Source organism: Anomaloglossus baeobatrachus, chromosome 6 (genome assembly GCF_048569485.1).
Source record: "Anomaloglossus baeobatrachus isolate aAnoBae1 chromosome 6, aAnoBae1.hap1, whole genome shotgun sequence".
Lineage (NCBI taxonomy): Eukaryota > Metazoa > Chordata > Amphibia > Anura > Aromobatidae > Anomaloglossus > Anomaloglossus baeobatrachus.
This window is the reverse complement of record NC_134358.1, coordinates 131,464,564-131,485,838: the sequence shown is the minus strand read 5'-3', so window position 1 is coordinate 131,485,838 and position 21,275 is coordinate 131,464,564. Positions and strand designations below refer to the sequence as shown.

General features: G+C 51.2%; 1 protein-coding gene across 1 annotated transcript in view; it reads right to left on the bottom strand.

Moving 5' to 3' along the window:
- The window catches only part of NSMAF (neutral sphingomyelinase activation associated factor), a 180,542-nt gene that overhangs the window by 124,774 nt on the left and 34,493 nt on the right, over positions 1–21,275 (bottom strand). The window contains exons 11-12 of the mRNA XM_075316032.1: positions 8,755–8,863; positions 8,324–8,500 (exon numbers count right to left, since the gene is read on the bottom strand). Coding sequence (XP_075172147.1) covers positions 8,324–8,500; positions 8,755–8,863 — 286 coding nt within the window. The remainder of the gene's footprint in view (positions 1–8,323; positions 8,501–8,754; positions 8,864–21,275) is intronic.

The window sequence follows — 21,275 nt, the reverse complement described above, 5'->3', positions numbered from 1 at the left end:
TTGTCCAAAAAATGGTGCACTTTTTGCGCCATTATCCGTAATCCATAGCGTTCTCATTTTTCGGGATCTATGGCTCAGTGATGGCTTTTTTTGTGTCTCGAGCTGACATTTTTAACAGTACCTTTTTTGCGCAGATGCTACGTTTTGATCGACTGTTCTCACATCTTGCACAAAATTTGTGGTGACAAAAAACGTAATTTTGGCATTTGGAATTTTTTGCTGCTACGCCGTTTATCAATCAGATTGATTTGATATTTTAATAGACATTTCTAATGGGCATTTCTGAACGCAGCGATACCAACTGTGTGTATATTTTTTATTTTTCTGATTCTTTAATTTTCAATGGGGTGAATGGAGGGGTGATTTGAACTTTTCGGTTTATTTTTTTTAAACTTTTTTTTTTTTTTTTAAATTTTACTAGTTCCTCTAGGGGGCTTTAAGGACCAGCAGTCTGATCGCTTGTTCCTTTCTGCTGATCACAGCTGCACAGCTGAGATCTGAAGGAAAGCTGCTCTTTTCTCACACCCGGCGCTCTGGTGGGTGTAAGAGGAAGTGACTCATGATGGCTACAGGAGTCATCACATGACTGATACCATGACAACCATTGGATCCATGTGATCACGTCACGTGACTTCAGATGGCGCTGGGTAAGTGAATGGTTATCGCGTAGAGAGGTTTCAGGTCACTGTCACATTTTGACAGCGAGATACAAGGTGTTAACAGGCACAAGTGGAACGCGGATCCACTCGTGCCTGATAGCTGCACATGTCAGCTGTTCAAACTAGCTGACATGTGCGAGGATCTCTGACCATGGCAACCGGTGGGGATGAACGTGACACGAAGGACGTACCCAGTACGTCATGTGTCGTGAAGAGGTTAAGGGATTTGTTCGGCGCCTGACCTTGCTTTCCTAGTGCCACCTCAGAAGTTGTGTAATTTTTTTTTCTCATAACTAGATGAGCTGGATATTACTCATATTTGTGTTTTTTTTTTTTGTTTTTTTTTTTACTCTGTAGGACATGATATTAGTACAAGTGTCTATCCAGTGAGACACGTGGGAAATATTATTTAACATGAAAACACACTAATTAAATTGACTGCTTATAATTAAAAAATTGGTAGCCAACCATATTAACTCAGGGGATTTTGGCTATATTTAATCTGGGAGGTTTTTTTTCTTCCATTTTTCTGCCCAGTTCATGTCAGGACGCAACATTAGACCACAGTTAGACATCAATAAGGATTATGTTTATTTAGTTATATATATATATATATATATATATATATATATATATATATATATATATATATATATATATATATATATATATATATATATATATATATATATATATATATATATATATATATATATATATATATATATATATATATATATATATATATATATATATAATATTATTATTATTATTATTAATGATTATTGTTTAACTGTGGTCCATGATATATACCTGGACCCCTTACAAAGATATAGGGCTGATTTATATAACTGATACAAGTACACTATTTGAAATACTATAAATAAAAGTTATATTTTATTTATATTCTATATCCCCTTCTGTTTTTCTGTTCCCTATGCTTGCAACAGTAAGAAAACAAACATGTAAAGATAAAAAAAAAATAAAAATAATTTGATAATCTTAAAAGTGATGAGACACACGATACTGGCTGCTCATCGGACGGTACGTCACCAACTGTCCTGCCGGGGGTGCAGCAGATTGCCACACTCAATATATACTGTATTTTCAGATTATAAGATGCACTTTTCCTCCCAAAAATTTGGGAGAAAAAAAACGGATTTTTGTGTACTCACCATAAAATCGTTTTCTCTTAGCCATCATTGGGGGACACAGGACCATGGGTGTTATTGCTGCCTATCCATAGGAGGACATTAAGATGCAAAAGCATAGCTCCTCCTCTGCAGTATACACCCCCTGGCCGGGCCAGGCAACCTCAGTTTTAGTACACAAGCAGTAGGAGAAAAAAAAACAAACAGTAAAAACTTCTCAGAGGAACATGAGAAAAGAAGAGTTATAACCAAATAAGGTACTGAGAGAACCAAGGCCCAACAGGGCAATATGGTGGGTGCTGTGTCCCCCAATGATGGCTAAGAGAAAACGATTTTACGTCGAGTACACAAAAATCCGTTTTTTTCTGACGCCTCATTGGGGGACACAGGACCATGGGACGTCCTAAAGCAGTCCATGGGTGGGAAACATAAAAGAAGACAACACAACCCAAGGACTAGGAACCAGTCCCAGACAGCCTGGAGCACCTACTGAGAGAGGTGCTCTACTGCCGTTTGCAGAATTTTCCTACCCAGATTTGCCTCAGCTGAAACCTGGGTATGGACTCTGTAATGCTTTGAAAACGTATGTAGGCTAGACCAGGTCGCAGCCTTACACACCTGTTCCACTGAAGCCTGATGCCGAATGGCCCACGAAGCGCCAACTGCTCGCGTGGAATGAGCCCGCAGCCCACTAGGAATTGGGCTTGAGTTGCAAGCGGTAGACTTCCTGGATCGCAGAGTGAATCCAGCGAGCCAGAGTCGCCTTTGAAGCTGCCTGTCCCTTCTTAGGCCCCTCAGGAATGACGAACAAAGAGTCCGTTTTCCTAAAGGGGGCTCTCCTGGATATGTAATATCTGAGAGCTCTGACGAGGTCTAACGAATGCAGAGACGTTTCCACCCTATGAACTGGGTGTGGGCAAAAGGCAGGCAGAACAATGTCCTCGTTCAAATGACACGGGGTAAGAACCTTTGGAAGGAAATCCGGAAGGGGACGCAGAACCACCTTGTCCTGGTGAAAGATCAGATCAGAAAAGGCTCGCAGCAAGAGAGTGCTGCTAGCTCCAAAACCAGTCTGATGGACGTAATTGCCACCAGGAATGTTACCTTCCAGGACAGAAGAGCAAGGGAGGATTCCTTGAGGGGTTCAAAGGGAGACCTCTGGAGACCGTCCAGAACGAGGTTGAGGTCCCATGGGTCCAGCGGACGCTTGTACGGGGAAACGCCCTGGAGGAAGGTCTTGACTTACAGTTTTTGAGCCAGGCGGCATTGGTAGAAGATTGAGAGCGCTGAGATCTGCCCTTTAAAAAGGGAACTGAGAGCCAACCCCGCTTGCAAGCCAGACTGTAGAAGTCGAGAATTCTGGGGATGGCCAGAGGCATAGGCTGGACGTTAGTTTCCCTGCACCATGAAAGTAAGATTTTCCACGTACGGTGGCAAATGCGGGATGAAGCAGGCTTTCGGGCGCTGATCATGGTGGAAATAACCGCGGGGGAGAATCCCGTTCTTGTTAATACCCAGGTCTCAATGGCCATGCCGTCAGCTTCAGGGGTCTGGAGTTCTGATGTACTAATTCGGCGTACCAGGCGCGCCTGGGCCAGTCCGGTGCTATCAGTATCACCGGGACTCCCTCAGCCTTGATCTTCCTGATTACCCGCGGCAGCAGGGCTAGAGGTGGAAACATGTAAGGCAGGCGGAAGTGGTGCCAGGAGCAGACTAGAGCATCCGCGCCGATGGATTGCAGGTCGCGTGACCTGGCTATGAACGCGGGTACCTTTGCATTCAACCTTGAGGCCATTAGGTCCACGTCTGGTGTGCCCCAGCGAGTGCAGATGTGTAGAAACACATCTGGGTGGAGAGACCATTCTCCGGCGGCCAGGCCTTGGCGACAAAGTCTGCTGCCCAGTTCTCTACCCCCGGTATGTGTACTGCTGATATCACTGACCCCGTCGACTCGGCCCAGCTGAGGATCTTGTGGGCCTCGAGATAAGCCGCTTTGCTGCGGGTGCCCCCCTGCCGATTGATATAGGCTACAGCTGTCGCATTGTCCGATTGGACTCGAATCTGACGACCCGCTAGCAGAGGGCAGAACGCTCTGAGCGCAAGAAAGATCGCGTGGCGTTCCAGGATGTTGATGGGTAGGAAAGACTCCTGGGGCGTCCAACATCCTTGAGCAGTGTGGTGCCGGTACACTGCTCCCCAGCCTAGGAGGCTGGCGTCCGTGGTCAGGACCAGCCAGGTCACTGTGAGAAAAGATCTCCCCTTCGATAGGGATGAGGACCGAAGCCACCAGCGGAGTGCGTACCTGACTGAAGGCGTCAGGTGAAGATGTCTGTCCAGGGAGAAGGGGCTCTTGTCCCAGGCCGCTAGAAGGGCTAGCTGCAGTGGGCGGAGGTGCAGTTGAGCAAAGGGTACTGCTTCCATAGCCGCCGCCATCCTGCCGAGCACTTTCATGCTGAATCGGATGGAGCGAGACGGAGGACGTAGAAGGCAGCATACCGCTCGTTGAAGAGCGATCGCCTTGTCCTGAGGGAGAAGGATCAAGCCCCGACGGGTGTCCAGGGACATGCCCAGGAAGGTGATGGATCGTGATGGGATCGGGGATGATTTGTCCAGATTCACAAGCCACCCTAAGCGGGATAGGGTGTCCACAGTGATCTGTACGCTGGTTGAGCAGTCGCGGAAGGAGGGGGCCTTGATGAGGAGGTCGTCCAAGTAAGGGAGAACGACTACTCCCCTGGCGTGAAGGACGCTCATGGCAGCCACCATGACTTTGGTGAAGACCCTTGGTGCGGTGGCAAGGCCGAAGGGTAGAGCTACGAATTGAAAGTGGGAGTCCTGAATTGTGAAGCGGAGGAACTTTTGGTGATCTGGGGCGATGGGTATGTGCAGGTAGGCGTCCTTGATGTCTATGGAGGCGAGGAATTCCCCTTCGACCATGGATGCAATAATGGACCTTAGGGACTCCATTCTGAATCTCTGTACGTGCACATGTTTGTTTAGGTTTTTGAGGTCCAGGATGGGTCGAACTGACCCATCCTTTTTGGGGACCACAAAGAGGTTGGAATAAAACCCCCCGAACATCTCGTCGTCTGGGACAGGCATTATCACTCCTGCTGTTTGGAGCGAGTGGATTGCTGAGAAAAAAGCTTTGCGTTGTTTGAGTCTTTGGGGGGTTTGAGAGAAAGAACCGACTCGGGGGTCGGGTGCGAAATTCTATGTGGTAACCGGAAGACACAAGGTCTCGCACCCATTTGTCATCTGAGGCGGCAGCCCAGATGTGTTGAAAGAGCCGCAGTCGACCTCCTACAATGAGTGTCTCTTCCGGGGCGCCGAAGGAGTCATGAGGGGGAAAAACTTCGCGGCCGAGTCTCCCTAGTCCTGGACTGTTTCGGTCTAGGCTGCCATGACGAAGTGGGTTTTGGGGAGAGCTGAGAAGGTCGGTCTCTGCGTAGTCCGCGGCTGGTGGTGGGGACAGCACGGGATGTCGACCAACCAAATGAGTTCCGAAAGGAGCGGAACGCGGACTGTGGACGTCTGGTGAAGGACGTCCTGGACTTCAGCTGGGGGAGGGAGGTACTCTTTCCTCCCGTGGCGTCAGAAATGAGCTTGTCCAGACGTTCGCCAAACAATCGGTCTGGAAAAAAGGGAAGGCCCGTGAGACTTCTTGGAGGCAGAGTCCGCTCGCCATTGTCTGAGCCAGAGAGCTCTACGGATGGCTATGGTATTTGAGGTGGCAAACGCTGGAGGCCTGGATGAGGTACTCCGCCGCAGCGGCAATTTGAGCTGTTACCTCTGTGAAGGCATGAGTGAACTGGGATTCCTCAAGTGAAGTGTTAAGGGACTCTGCCCAGACCAAGATCGCCTTTGCGACCCACACAGAGGCAAAGGAAGGCGAGAGGGAGGAACCCGCAGCCTGAAAAGCAGAGCAGGCGAGGTTGCTCCACCTGTCTGTCTGTTGGGTCCTTGATTTGATATAGGAACCATCGGGTAAAGACAGGAGCGTCTTTGTGGTAAGGCGGGAGACAGGGATGGGGGGGGGGGGGTCGACAGAGGGCGGATCGTCCCAGCCCTTAGGGGCAGGTGAGGCAAAAGGGTACCGGGACTCCATGAGTTTTCGGTTACCGAAGCACCTGTCAGGCTTCTCCCTTTGCTTTGTGAGGATATCATGAAGCTCTAGGTAATCAGCGAAAACCTTGGCCTCTTAAAAGGAGACCGCATGGTCAGTGGTAGTGGATGGGGGATCCTCCACATGCAGAGTTTGGTTGATTGCTGCTATAAGGGAGTCTATTGCAGTTTGATCATCTGGGGAGGCTGAAACCAAGGAATCCTCTTGGTATAAATAGTATTCTCCCTCCTCCAGCTCTTCAGAAGCCGTGGAGCATGTGGGAGAGCCTGCGCTGTGTGCTCCCGAGGGAGAGCCCGCTGGAGACACCCGGCCGTGTGCTCTTTTCCTGATCCCTGCAACCGGTGAAGCATGTGCCCGGATTAACTCAGAAAGATCCTCCATAGGGGTATCCTCAGGCTGCGTTCCGTCCAGGGACCCAGAAGGGTGTGGAGGACGACATTGCATAGCCAGCACCAGGTTCTGTGACGGTTTTTCCATGGATTGGGACAGAACTGTGCCCATTCTGGTGGGCTGGGAGCCCTAAGCTCTGGGCTGACGGTTGCGGCGGTGGTGGCAGGGGGGTCTTGGGGGGCTATAGGGGCACAGGACTCACAGAGAGAAGAGGTGTTTTTACATGGTAGCTCAGCGTGGCAGGCAGTGCAGGCTGAATAATAGACTATGTGGGCCTTAGTACTCTTAGTGCCCTTAGATTTCTGCATGTTCCTAATAGTAGTATGCCAGGAGGGGGAGAAATGCTCAGCAGAGCTACAATTGAAGCAAGCACCTCACCAGGATCAGCCGATGGCCCTGTCCTCAGGAAGGATTACGCTCTATGGAGATCTCGCACGCTTTCCTCAGGGGGGGCTTAGCGCTAAAAAAGTGCAAAGATGAATTCAGTGTGCCCCCCCTGCTGTGGGTAGTAAAAAACAGCGGGAAGTGAGCTTCTGATAGTTTTCCTCCCTCTCCCTCCAGTCAGCACACAGCTTGTCACTGGTGGTTATCAGCCGGCTTTTCTGCTAGAGCAAATAAACAGCGTGAGTCCCTGAGCTCTGGGCCCTCCCCCTGCCACCGGGAAATTATCTGCAGGACTTTCTGCAACAGCGAGGGACTTCCTCCCCCTGCCACCGGGAAATTATCTGCAGGACTTTGTGCAACAGCGAGGGACTTCCCCCTCCTCCAGCAAGCTAGAGAAAAGTTAACACTGTGTGTGCAGGATCCTTGTAAATGCTGCAGCATCTTTTCTCCCTTTGTCTGGGAAACCAGTCAGGGGGGATCTCACCTAAAACACTGCTTCCGTCCAGGCAGTGAAAATAGCAGAGTCAGCTTGCTGTGTCCGGTCACACCGGTGTCATATTCAACTCAGAGCCTGCAAGGAGGGGCTGAGGAATTGGGCTATAGGGGCACAGGCCTCTACCCTGGGCTTTGGAAAATCAGTGTCTGTGGAACCCGTCGTCCAGCCCAGGATCCAGCGTCGCAGGAGGGGGTACGTGGAGGCAACACTCCACGTTCCCGCCTGTTGATGGTAGTGGGAGATCGGTCCCAAAAGGAAACTGTCGCCCTCAAAAAAAAACCAAACCTTGAAAGGAAGTGTCTCCTACAGACACTAAGCTAAAACTGAGGTTGCCTGGCCCGGCCAGGGGGTGTATACTGCAGAGGAGGAGCTATGCTTTTGCATCTACTTAGTGTCCTCCTATGGATAGGCAGCAATAACACCCATGGTCCTGTGTCCCCCAATGAGGCGTCCGGGAAATGAGGGGTGCGTTTTAAAATCCGAATGTAGCTTACTGGGGGATGGTGGAAAGGGGTCACAGGAGGCAGCTGCGCCCCGCTGCCAGCGCCTGCACACAGCTGCGCCCCGCTGCCAGCGCCTGCACACAGCTGCGCCCCGCTGCCAGCGCCTGCACACAGCTGCGCCCCGCTGCCAGCGCCTGCACACAGCTGCGCCCCGCTGCCAGCGCCTGCACACAGCTGCGCCCCGCTGCCAGCGCCTGCACACAGCTGCGCCCCGCTGCAAGCGCCTGCACACAGCTGCGCCCCGCTGCAAGCGCCTGCACACAGCTGCGCCCCGCTGCAAGCGCCTGCACACAGCTGCGCCCCGCTGCAAGCGCCAGCAGAGCTGCGCCCGCTGCCCCAGCGAGCATCTGGGACCCCCCTCTGCACTGCCCACAACATCGCTGTACTCAAGCACCACCCCCGCCTCCTGTGACCCCCGCTCCACTACTGCTGCTGTCCCACCTCCCCAGTAAGATACCACCAGATTATAAAAACTGATCCCATATATTATTTTTATTTTATCTCTAAATTTGGGGTACATCTTATAAAACAAAAAAATACGGTAAATGACAGAAGATATGTTGTGCTATCCCCCTACAGTAAAAGTCTTAATAATATGGAAAAAAGGTTTATACCCAAATGAGAACTAGTGTAGTCTGCGATGATCCATGGAAATACAGGATACTGGGAAAGGTCATTGCAGCTGCGATCTGCCAGGTTATTGAGATGTAAAAGATACTGGTAATTGGATATTTGACCCATCTGCCACTGAAGCATGTAGCTGTCTGCCGTGTGCTCCGTCACGTGATTCTCTGCAGAAAATGAGAAAACTATTAGTCTCAATCTCATTGCCATTCACAGACTTCTGTACTGCGAAAAAACATCAGCAAATAAAATCTATACTATAAAACATGAAAAATAAAAATAGCAATACTAATTTAACATGAAAAATCGTGTAAATCATAAAGAATTGTACAGACTCTAGAAAACTGATCTACTGAAGAGAACATCTACATAATATGTACAAGTGTGAAAATCTGGTTCAATTAAAACAAAAAGCACCAACCTAGATACGTAGCAATATAGTAGTATACGTCATCTCGATCTTTAGGGTTGTAAAATTTAAGGTATATATCTGAGCACAGGTCATTCTCTGTACAAAACACTTCCAGTCCCTAGAAGACATAACATGAGGTCGCGTAGTTACAGTATCATTATGTGTTCCAATATCTTCTGCAAAGACGTACCACAGTGTCAGTACATCAAGAAGAAAAAAAGGGTAGTAAGACGAGACAAGTGCAAGTGTATATGTGAATGTCTACAAGTCTCGTCGCTATCTGGACACAGCACTAGAACCTGTCCACTATAAAGCTGCAGGGACGGCAGGTGAGGAGAACGCCAGACAACGCTCTGATGGAATAGCTAAATCAGATGCTAACAAGCCATCAACAAAGCGTCGAGAAGCAGAAACTTACCTCCTTTTATTACAGGGTTACGTCCTGTTAGAACAACCAGCCCTTATTAGAGGATATTTCTTTCCTAGCATGTGGCCTCTTAATTCCCTTTGAGAAATTATGACAAACCAATCCTTTTAAGTATTTAGTGCAGAGGTCTCAAACACGCGGCCCCTCAGTCTGCTTCATGCAGCCCCCAGGCCCGTGCAGGGGCCGCAGCCACTGTCCTACATATTACTGTAGGATGGGGAGTAGGATGGGGCACAATACTACAAGGGGACAAGGATGGGCACGTTACAACAAGATGGAGAACATTACTAAAACATGTTGGCCAAAACTACTATATGGTGCTAATTGTAAAACTATTAGTTACAAGAAAGAGATAAATAAGGCATGACATTTTTTTTACCATCAAAAATTTTTTTTTTTTTTTAGATTTAACCCCTTCAGCCCCGGGGCACTTTCCGTTTTTGCGGTTTTGTTTTTTGCTCCCCTTCTTCCGAGAGCCGTAACTTTTTTATTTTTCCGTAAATCTTGTCATATGAGGGCTTGTTTTTTGCGGGACAAGTTGTACTTTTAAATGAAACCATAAGTTTTACCATATGGTGTACTGGAAAGCAGCAAAAAAATTCCAAGTGTGGAAAAATTGCAAAAAAAGTGTGATGGCACAATAGTTTTTGGGATGTTTTATTCACGGTGTTCACTATATGGTAAAACTGATGTGTGGGTATGATGCCTGAGGTCGGTGCGAGTTTGTAGACACCAAACATGTATAGATTTACTTGTATCTAAGGGGTTAAAAAAAATTCACAAGTATGTCCAATAAAAGTGGCGCATGTTTTGCGCCATTTTCCGAAACACGTAGCGTTCTCATTTTTTGGGATCTATGGCTCAGTGACGGCTTATTTTTTGCGTCTCGAGCTGACGTTTCTAATGGTACCATTTTTGCGCAGATGCTACGTTTTGATCGCCTGTTATTGCATTTTGCGTAAAACTTGCGGTGACCAAAAAACGTAATTTTGGCGTTTGGAATTTTTTTGCCACTACGCCGTTTACCAATCAGATTAATTGATTTTATATTTTGATAGATCGGGCATTTCTGAACACGGCGATACCAAATATGTGTATATTTATTTATTTTTTAACCCTTTAATTTTCAATGGGGGAAAGGGGGGTGATTTGAACTTTTAGGTTTTTTTTTTTTTTTAAACTTTTTAAAACTTTTTTTTTACTTTTTTTATTTTATTTTACTAGTCCCCGTAGGGTGCTATAGCGATCAGCAATCCGATTGCTGATCGCCATCTGCTGATCACAGCTATACCGCTGTAAACAGCAGAAATAGTCACTTTCTTTTTTCCTCTGCTCCGTGCCGAGGAAGAATGAAAGTGAAACTTCGTACCAGCAGGCGTCATCACATGACCCTGTGCTACGATGGCAACCACCGAACGGCACGTGATCACTCACGTGACGTCCGGAGGGGGCGGCGGTAAGTAAAAAACATGGCCGTGCGCATATAGATCTCGCTGCCAGACTTTGGCAGCGAGATCTAAGGGGTTAATGTTCCGGGCGGAATGCGATTCCACTCGGAACATGTAGGCACACATGTCAGCTGTTGAAAACAGCTGATATGTGTGCCGATCCACGCCGTCTGCCCGCGGCAGGGGGGCGGGGCTTACCGGGACACGATCCATGACGGAAAGATCAGTCCATGGTCGTGAAGGGGTTAAACAAAGAACGTGCACGTTTGTTATAATAAACAAGTGAAAAATGTTCAAAACCAGTGATCCAAAGGTGTATTAAAAAATAAAAAAAAAGTACCAATAAAATTGGTACTTGGTAGACCAAGGAAGACATCAAAGTGTCAAAACAGGAAACTTAAATTAGCGATATCGAGTGTGTAAGCACCCGCCCCCGTCGTGTGTGCGATATCGTGTGATCGCTGCCGCAGCGAACATTATCGCTACGGCAGCGTCACACGCACTTACCTTGTCGGCGGCGTCGCTGTGACTGCCGAACAATCCCTCCCTCAAGGGGGGAGGGGCGTTCGGCATCACAGCGACGTCACCGCGACGTCACTAAGCGGCCGGCCAATCAAAGCGGAGGGGCGGAGATGAGCGGGACGTAACATCCCGCCCACCTCCTTCCTTCCGCATTGCGGCCGGCGGCAGGTAAGGAGACGTTCCTCGCTCCTGCGGTGTCACACACAGCGATGTGTGCTGCCGCAGGAACGAGGAACAACATCGAAAAACAACCATAACCGATTTTTGGTTTTGGGACGACCTTCTCCATGGTGAATGATTTTCACCATTTTTGAGGTCGCTTAAGGTCGCTGGTAAGTGTCACACGCTGCGATATCGTTAATGACGCCGGATGTGCGTCACTAACAACGTAACCCCAACGATAAAACATTAACGATATCGTAGCGTGTAAAGCCCCCTTTAATGTGTGACCGAACTGTAAGAAACCGCCTAAAGGAAATGGGATTTACATAAAGAAAAAGCTAAACAATAAAAAGATGAGTGCTTGAAGAGAACATGTAAATTTCCACAGTCATTGATGATATGGGGCTGCATGTCAGGTAAAGGCACTGGGGAGATGGCTGTCATTACATCTTTAATAAATGCCCTCGTTAACATTGACATTTTTGACCCTTTTCTTATTTCATCAATTGAAAGGATGTTTGGGGATGATGAAATCATTTATCAAGTTGATAATACATCACGTCAGAGCAAAAACTGAAAACATTCCTTGAAAGAAGACACATAAGTTCAATGTCATGGCCTGGAAATAGTCCGGATCTCAATCCAATTGAAAATCTTTGGTGGAAGTTGAAGAAAAAGGTCCATGACAAGGCTCCAACCTGCAAAGCTGATCTGGCAACAGCAATCAGAGAAAGGTGGAGCCAGATTGATGAAGAGTACTGTTTGTCACTCATTACGTCCATTCCTCAGACTGCAAGCTGTTATAAAAGCCACAGGTGGTGCAACAAAATACTAGTGATGTATTGGCGTGTTCTTTTGATTGTTTTTCATGATTCCATATTTTTTCCTCATAATTGAGTGATTCCATAATTTTTTCCCCCTGTTTGGTCTTGAAAAGTAAACATTACTGGCTAGCACATTAGGCTTTCATGATTTTTTTTTCTTTAGTGTTTATTAAAGAAGTTGTCCAGTTACCAAAACGGATTTTTTTTTTTTCTGATAAATCTTGCTAATATGTGCCCCTCAACACATCTATTATGTTTTTTCAGCAAAATTACCTTTTATTGTGCACTAGCAGCACACGGTCATTGCTGGCTCCAGCTCTGATGGGGTTAATCTCTCCTCTGACTTCCTGTGTTCAGTTCCTACAAGTCCCAGAATTCTTTGTGGCTCTAGGGCGGTGTCTGGCTTATCTAACACACCCACTGTGTCTAATACACCCACTCTGCTCCCACCCAAACCCTCCTCCCTGCCTCTTCCCTGTGGATGCACTGAGATCAATCATACAGAGACAGCAGCAGCTCTACACAGCCAGGGGAAGAAAGTGTGTGTGCGCGTATATACAGTGTATGTGTATATATACAGTGTGTGTGCGTATATACAGTGTGTGTGTGTGTGTATGTATGTATGTATGTATGTATGTATGTATGTGTTGTGTGTGTGTGTGTATATATGTCATACTCACCTGTCTGCAGGGTCCGGGTGCCATGCCTGCTTCCAGCCCCTGTCTCGGTCCCGCCGCTTCGGCTGTGTGCAGTCTCCCCGGGGCAGGTACGAAGCTTGCAGGACCTGGCGGTGGATCACCTGATGCAGTCACCTGACGCATCAGCTGATCGATTCTCGTGGTGTCGCCGGCTTTTTCGCGCCCAGCCGGCTATCAGCTGATCCTGCCGTCAGGGGACTTCATCAGCTAATTACCGGCAGCTCCTGCAGTGATGGGCCAGGATCAGACTCCGCTGCAGGAGCTACCGGTAATCAGCACAGACGTGAGTATTTATTTATTTATTTATTTTTTTTTTTTGCACTGATGCATCAGCTGATTGTATAATCGGCTTTTATACAATCAGCTGATGTGTCATGTGATTCATGTAGTTTAACCTGACACATCATCTGATCGCTTTGCCTTCCAGCAAACCGATCAGATGATATTGGATCCTGATTGGACGGCGCGGGACCCTAACCCAGGATTACTGCGGAGGGGGGTTTATTTCAATAAAGATGGAGTCACTAATTGTGTTGTGTTTTATTTCTAATAAAAATATTTTTCTGTGTGTTGTGTTTTTTTTATCATTACTAGAAATTCATGGTGGCCATGTCTAATATTGGCGTGACACCATGAATTTTGGGCTTAGGGCTAGCTGATAATATACAGCTAGCCCTAACCCCATTATTACCCAGCTAGCCACCCGGCATCAGGGCAGCTGGAAGAGTTGGATACAGCTCCAGAAGATGGCGCTTCTATGAAAGCGCCATTTTCTGGGGTGGCTGCGGACTGAAATTCGCAGTGGGGGTGCCCAGAAAGCTTGGGCACCCTTCACTGTGGATTCCAATCCCCAGCTGCCTAGTTGTACCCGGCTGGACACTAAAATTAGGCGAAGCTCACGTCATTTTTTTTTTAAAATTATTTCATGAAATTCATGAAATAATTAAAAAAAAAAAAAAAAGGGCTTCTCTATATTTTTGGTTCCCAGCCGGGTACAAATAGGCAGCTGGGGGTTGGGGGCAGCCCGTACCTGCCCGCTATACCCGGCTAGCATACAAAAATATGGCGAAGCCCATGTCATTTTTTTTTTTCTTTTTGGGTAAAAAACTGCATACAGTCCTGGATGGAGGATGCTGAGCCTTGTAGTTATGCAGCTGCTGTCTGCTCTCCTGCATACACTAGTGAATGGAGGATGCTGAGCCTTGTAGTTCTGCAGCTGCTGTCTGCTCTCCTGCATACAATGAACATTTTGAATAAGGAAATGACATCAGACCTTTTTTTTTTTTCCATCAACAATCTTTAATGGCATTGTGCACTGATTAAAAACGCAGTGAGTAAAAACGCAGCAAAAAAAGGCACCAAATCGCGGCAAAAACGTGACATGCAGCACCGCAGGTGACAGAGCAGAGCAAGTTGGTGACATGCTCTGCTCTGACACATAGTGTGCTGCATGTCACTGTATCCACTATGGGACTTGTTGTGCAGGTGAGAGTGTATACAGTTGGTACTATGCAGCAGAAATCACAGAGTGGGGCAGTTAGTGACATGTATCATCCGGTCACCTGCACAACAACTGCCCCACTCTGTGATTTCTGCTGCATAGTACCAACTGTATACACTCTCACCTGCACAACAAGTCCCATAGTGGACACAGTTAGTGACATGTAGCATCCGGTCACCTGCACAACAAGTGCCAGAGTGGAGAAAGATAGTGACATGCAGCACACTATGTGTCAGAGCAGAGCATATCACTGTCTCCACTCCGCTGACCTCACAGCCCGTACACGCTGCGATGGATGCAGGGGGACACAGAACAAGTAATCGGCCGACACTGGAGTCATCTGATTACTTGGGATGAATGAGAAGTAAAATGCTCTGGTGCTCGATGGGCGAAGCTCATGCCGATTTTTTTTAAAAAAAATTCATTAAAAATAAAAAAAAATAAAAAAAAAAACACATTGTTTGTGGGCTCCCGCTGCATTTTCTATTGCTAAGGGTAACCAAAGCAGCTACTGGCTGCTAGCCCCCGCTGCTTGGTGTTACTTTCACTGGCAATAGAAATGCAGGGAAGCATTTTTTTTTTTTTTTTATTAAAGGTTTTTCCCTGAAAACGTTTTTAAGAAAATGACGTGGGCTTCGCCATATTTTTGTATGCTAGCCAGGTCACAGCAGGCAGCTGCGGGCTGCCCCAACCCCCAGCTGCCTAAGTTGTACCGGCTGGGAACCAAAAATTTAGAGAAGCCCTTTTATTTCATGTATTTCATGAAATAATTAAAAAAAAAAAAAAAAAAAATGATGTGGGTCTTCACCAAATTTTTGAGTCCAGCCAGGTACAAACTAGGCAGCTGGGGGATTGGAATCCACAGTGCAGGGTGCCCAAACTTTCTGGGCCCCCCACTGCGAATTGCAGTCCACAGCTGCCCCAGAAAATGGCGCTTTCATAGAAGCGCCATCTTCAGGCGCTGTATCCAACTCTTCCAGTGGCCGTGGTTTTAAAACAAAGGGTTTTAAAAAAAAAAAAAAAAAAAAAAAGAAAAAAAAAAGACATCACACAGAGAAAAACACTTTATTAGAAATAAATACACCAGACACAGTAGGGACTCCATGTTTATTACTCCCTCTCACCCCTCCACGATGGAGAGATTTCTGTACTGACCATGCCAGGAGAGAGCAGGGAGGGGAGAGAAGAGAGAGCGGGGGGGAGGAGAGAGAGAGCGGGGGGGGAGAGAAGAGAGAGCGGGGGGGGGGAGGAGAAGAGAGAGCGGGGGGGGGGAGGAGAGAAGAGAGAGCGGGGGGTGGGGGAGGAGAGAGAAGAGAGAGAAGGCGCGGGGGGGGGAGAGAGCGAGGAGAAGAGAGAGCGCGAGAGGGGGGAGAAGAGAGCGCGAGAGGGGGGAGAAAGATGAGGCGAGAGGGGGGAGAAGAGAGAGCAGAAGAGGGGGGAGAAGAGAGAGAGCGAGAGGGGGGAGAAGAGGAGAGAGAGAGAGAGCGGGAGGGAGAAGAGCGAGAGCGAGGGGGGAAGAGAGAGCGAGAGGGGGGGAAGAGAAGCGAGAGGGGGGAATGAGAGCGAGAGGGGGGAAGAGAGCGAGAGGGGGAAGAGTAAGCGAGTAGGGGGGGACGGAAAGAGAGCGAGAGCGGGGGAAGAGAGCGATGAGGGGGAGAAGAGAGCGGAGAGGGGAGCGAGAGCGAGAGGGGAAGAGAGCGGGGGGGGGGAGAAGAGAGAGCGGGGGGGGAGGAGAGAGGAAGAGCGGCGGGGGGAGAAGAGAGCGGGGGGGGAAGAGAGCGGGAAGAAAGCGAGAGGGGGGAAGAGAGCGGGGGGGGGAGGGGGGGGGAGAGGAAGAGAGACGGGGGGGGGAGAGAACGAGCAGCGGGGTGGGGAGAAGAGAGGGGGGGAGAGCGAGAGGGGGAAGAGAGCGGGGGGGGGAGAAGAGAGCGGGGGGGGGAGAAGAGAGCGGGGGGGGGAGAAGAGAGCGGGGGGGGAGAAGAGAGCGGGGGGGGGAGAAGAGAGCGGGGGGGAGAAGAGAGCGGGGGGGGGGAGAAGAGAGCGGGGGGGGGGAGAAGAGAGCGGGGGGGGGAGAAGAGAGCGGGGGGGGGAGAAGAGAGCGGGGGGGGGGGAAGAGAGCGGGGGGGGGGGAAGAGAGCGGGGGGGGGGAAGAGAGCGGGGGGGGGAAGAGAGCGGGGGGGGGAAGAGAGCGGGGGGGGGAAGAGAGCGGGGGGGGGAGAAGAGAGCGGGGGGGGGGAAGAGAGCGGGGGGGGGGGAAGAGAGCGGGGGGGGGAGAAGAGAGCGGGGGGGGAGAAGAGAGCGGGGGGGGAGAAGAGAGCGGGGGGGGAGAAGAGAGCGGGGGGGGAGAAGAGAGCGGGGGGGAAGAGAGCGGGGGGGAGAAGAGAGCGGGGGGGGAGAAGGAGAGCGGGGGGGGAGAAGAGAGCGGGGGGGGAGAAGAGAGCGGGGGGGGAGAAGAGAGCGGGGGGGGGAGAAGAGAGCGGGGGGGGGAGAAGAGAGCGGGGGGGGGAGAAGAGAGCGGGGGGGGAGAAGAGAGCGGGGGGGGGGGAAGAGAGCGGGGGGGGGAAGAGAGCGGGGGGGGGAAGAGAGCGGGGGGGGGAGAAGAGAGCGGGGGGGGGAAGAGAGCGGGGGGGGGGAAGAGAGCGGGGGGGGGAGAAGAGAGCGGGGGGGGAGAAGAGAGCGGGGGGGGAGAAGAGAGCGGGGGGGGAGAAGAGAGCGGGGGGGAAGAGAGCGGGGGGGAGAAGAGAGCGGGGGGGGAGAAGAGAGCGGGGGGGGAGAAGAGAGCGGGGGGGGAGAAGAGAGCGGGGGGGGAGAAGAGAGCGGGGGGGGGAGAAGAGAGCGGGGGGGGGAGAAGAGAGCGGGGGGGGAGAAGAGAGCGGGGGGGGGAGAAGAGAGCGGGGGGGGGAGAAGAGAGCGGGGGGGAGAAGAGAGCGGGGGGGAGAAGAGAGAGAGAGGGGGGAGAAGAGAGAGAGAGGGGGGAGAAGAGAGAGAGAGGGGGGAGAAGAGAGAGAGAGAGGGGGGAGAAGAGAGAGAGAGAGGGGGGAGAAGAGAGAGAGAGGGGGGGGAGAAGAGAGAGAGAGAGGGGGGGGAGAAGAGAGAGAGAGAGAGGGGGAGAAGAGAGAGAGAGAGGGGGAGAAGAGAGAGAGAGAGGGGGAGAAGAGAGAGAGAGAGGGGGGGAGAAGAGAGAGAGAGAGGGGGGGAGAAGAGAGAGAGAGAGGGGGGAGAAGAGAGAGAGGGGGGGGAGAAGAGAGAGAGAGGGGGGGAGAAGAGAGAGAGAGGGGGGGGAGAAGAGAGAGAGAGAGAGGGGGGGAGAAGAGAGAGAGAGAGGGGGGGAGAAGAGAGAGAGAGGGGGGGGGAGAAGAGAGAGAGAGAGGGGGGGGAGAAGAGAGAGAGAGAGGGGGGGAGAAGAGAGAGAGAGAGAGGGGGGGAGAAGAGAGAGAGAGAGGGGGGGAGAAGAGAGAGAGAGAGAGGGGGGGAGAAGAGAGAGAGAGAGGGGGGGAGAAGAGAGAGAGAGAGGGGGGGAGAAGAGAGAGAGAGAGGGGGGGAGAAGAGAGAGAGAGGGGGGGAGAAGAGAGAGAGAGAGGGGGAGAAGAGAGAGAGAGAGAGGGGGAGAAGAGAGAGAGAGAGGGGGAGAAGAGAGAGAGAGAGGGGGAGAAGAGAGAGAGAGAGAGGGGGAGAAGAGAGAGAGAGAGAGGGGGGGAGAAGAGAGAGAGAGAGAGGGGGGGGAGAAGAGAGAGAGAGGGGGGGAGAAGAGAGAGAGAGGGGGGGAGAAGAGAGAGAGAGGGGGGGAGAAGAGAGAGAGAGGGGGGGAGAAGAGAGAGAGAGAGGGGGGGGAGAAGAGAGAGAGAGAGGGGGGGGAGAAGAGAGAGAGAGAGGGGGGGGAGAAGAGAGAGAGAGAGGGGGGGAGAAGAGAGAGAGAGAGGGGGGGAGGAGAGAGAGAGAGGGGGGGAGAAGAGCGAGAGAGAGGGGGAGAAGAGCGAGAGAGAGGGGGGGAGAAGAGCGAGAGAGAGGGGGGGAGAAGAGAGAGAGAGAGGGGGGGAGAAGAGAGAGAGAGAGGGGGGGAGAAGAGAGAGAGAGAGGGGGGGAGAAGAGAGAGAGAGAGGGGGGGAGAAGAGAGAGAGAGAGGGGGGAGAAGAGAGAGAGAGAGGGGGGGAGAAGAGAGAGAGAGAGGGGGGGAGAAGAGAGAGAGAGGGGGGGGAGAAGAGAGAGAGAGAGGGGGGGAGAAGAGAGAGAGAGAGGGGGGGGGAGAAGAGAGAGAGAGAGGGGGGAGAAGAGAGAGAGAGAGGGGGGGGGAGAAGAGAGAGAGAGAGGGGGGGGGAGAAGAGAGAGAGAGAGAGGGGGGGAGAAGAGAGAGAGAGAGGGGGGGAGAAGAGAGAGAGAGAGGGGGGGGAGAAGAGAGAGAGAGAGGGGGGGGAGAAGAGAGAGAGAGAGGGGGGGAGAAGAGAGAGAGAGAGGGGGGGGAGAAGAGAGAGAGAGAGGGGGGGGAGAAGAGAGAGAGAGAGGGGGGGGAGAAGAGAGAGAGAGAGGGGGGGAGAAGAGAGAGAGGGGGGGGAGAAGAGAGAGAGAGAGGGGGGGGAGAAGAGAGAGAGAGAGGGGGGGGAGAAGAGAGAGAGGGGGGGGGAGAAGAGAGAGAGGGGGGGGAGAAGAGAGAGAGGGGGGGGAGAAGAGAGAGAGAGGGGGGGGAGAAGAGAGAGAGAGGGGGGGAGAAGAGAGAGAGAGGGGGGGGAGAAGAGAGAGAGAGAGGGGGGGGGAGAAGAGAGAGAGAGAGGGGGGGGAGAAGAGAGAGAGAGAGGGGGGGGAGAAGAGAGAGAGAGGGGGGGAGAAGAGAGAGAGAGAGGGGGGAGAAGAGAGAGAGAGAGGGGGGGAGAAGAGAGAGAGAGAGGGGGGGAGAAGAGAGAGAGGGGGGGAGAAGAGAGAGAGGGGGGGAGAAGAGAGAGAGGGGGGGAGAAGAGAGAGAGGGGGGGAGAAGAGAGAGAGAGAGGGGGGGAGAAGAGAGAGAGAGAGAGGGGGGAGAAGAGAGAGAGAGGGGGGGGAGAAGAGAGAGAGAGAGGGGGGGAGAAGAGAGAGAGAGAGGGGGGGAAAGAGAGAGAGAGAGGGGGGGAGAAGAGAGAGAGAGGGGGGAGAAGAGAGAGAGAGGGGGGAGAAGAGAGAGAGAGAGGGGGGAGAAGAGAGAGAGAGAGGGGGGGAGAAGAGAGAGAGAGGGGGGGAGAAGAGAGAGAGAGGGGGGGAGAAGAGAGAGAGAGGGGGGGAGAAGAGAGAGAGAGAGGGGAGAAGAGAGAGAGAGAGAGGGGGGGGGAAGAGAGAGAGGGGGGGGAGAAGAGAGAGAGAGAGAGGGGGGGGGAGAAGAGAGAGAGAGAGAGGGGGGGAGAAGAGAGAGAGAGAGAGGGGGGAGAAGAGAGAGAGAGAGAGGGGGGAGAAGAGAGAGAGAGAGAGGGGGAGAAGAGAGAGAGAGAGGGGGGGGAGAAGAGAGAGAGGGGGGGGGGAAGAGAGAGAGAGGGGGGAGAAGAGAGAGAGAGGGGGGGGAGAAGAGAGAGAGGGGGGGAGAAAGAGAGAGGGGGGAGAAGAGAGAGAGAGGGGGGAGAAGAGAGAGAGGGGGGGAGAAGAGAGAGAGGGGGGGGAGAAGAGAGAGAGAGGGGGGGAGAAGAGTGAGAGAGGGGGGGGAAGAGAGAGAGAGGGGGGGGAAGAGAGAGAGGGGGGGGAAGAGAGAGAGGGGGGGGAAGAGAGAGAGAGAGAGGGGGGGGGGGAAGAGAGAGAGAGAGAGGGGGGGGGAAGAGAGAGAACAGAGATTAAAGAGCTGCTTGTAAACTTTCACACAAAATCCTATACATCAAACCAGCAAGGGGTCAACCTGGCAGTAAACGACTTTAATAACATCCTATATACCATGGCAGAGCTAGCAGGCCTCAGAAGGACCAACTCCAAGAGACCTACAAATAAACAAGGCCAAAAATGGTTTGATAAAGAATGCAAGACACTGCGCAACTCCCTAAGGATAGCCTCAAATCAAAAACACAGAGACCCGGACAACAAGGAGCTAAGAGTGGTCCATGACACCCTACAGAGGCAATACAAGCGAACCCTCAAGGAGAAAAAACAAAAGCACATCTCCCACAAACTGCAGCAGCTCGAAGACTCCCTCCAGGATAACTCATTCTGGGAGACATGGAGCCATATCGGTACAAGTCCCAAGCAAAGCACCCTCCACATTCAAAATGGCAACATCTGGCACAGCTACTTCAAGGGCCTCTACAAGAATATCCCAGAAGACGACCTAACCCCAGAACAAGAGCATATAATGACTAAACTGAGGGACATGGAGGAGACAATCAAGGACTTTCAAAATCCTCTGGACATACCAATCAGTGTGCTGGAAATAAAAGACAGAATCAAACTGCTAAAATCTAAGAAGGCCGCGGGCAGTGACGGCATCCTGCCAGAGATGATCAAATACAGTTCCCCAGATATTCATGCAGCACTGGCTAAACTATTCACCCACGTCCTGAGTGCCGGCTACTTCCCTCAAAGCTGGAATCAAGGTCTCATAACGCCCATCTACAAGGATGGAGACCGATATGACCCAGCAAACTACAGAGGGATCTGTGTCAACAGCATTCTGGGAAAACTGTTTAACAGCATCATTAATAAAAGGATTATCACCTTCCTCACCCAGGGTGACGTCCTCAGCAGAAGCCAAGCTGGGTTCATGCCAAACCACCGCACCACGGACCACATTTACACCCTGCAAAGCCTCATCAAGACCCACGTCCACGACAAAAAACAGGGGAAAATATTTGCATGTTTCGTGGACTTCAAAAAGGCCTTTGATTCAGTGTGGCATCCAGGCCTGTTCCTGAAACTCCTGGAGAGCGGAATAGGTGGCAGGACCTACGACGTGATCAAGAGCTCATACACTGAGAACCGGTGCAGCGTGAAGGTGAACGGAAAGAGGAC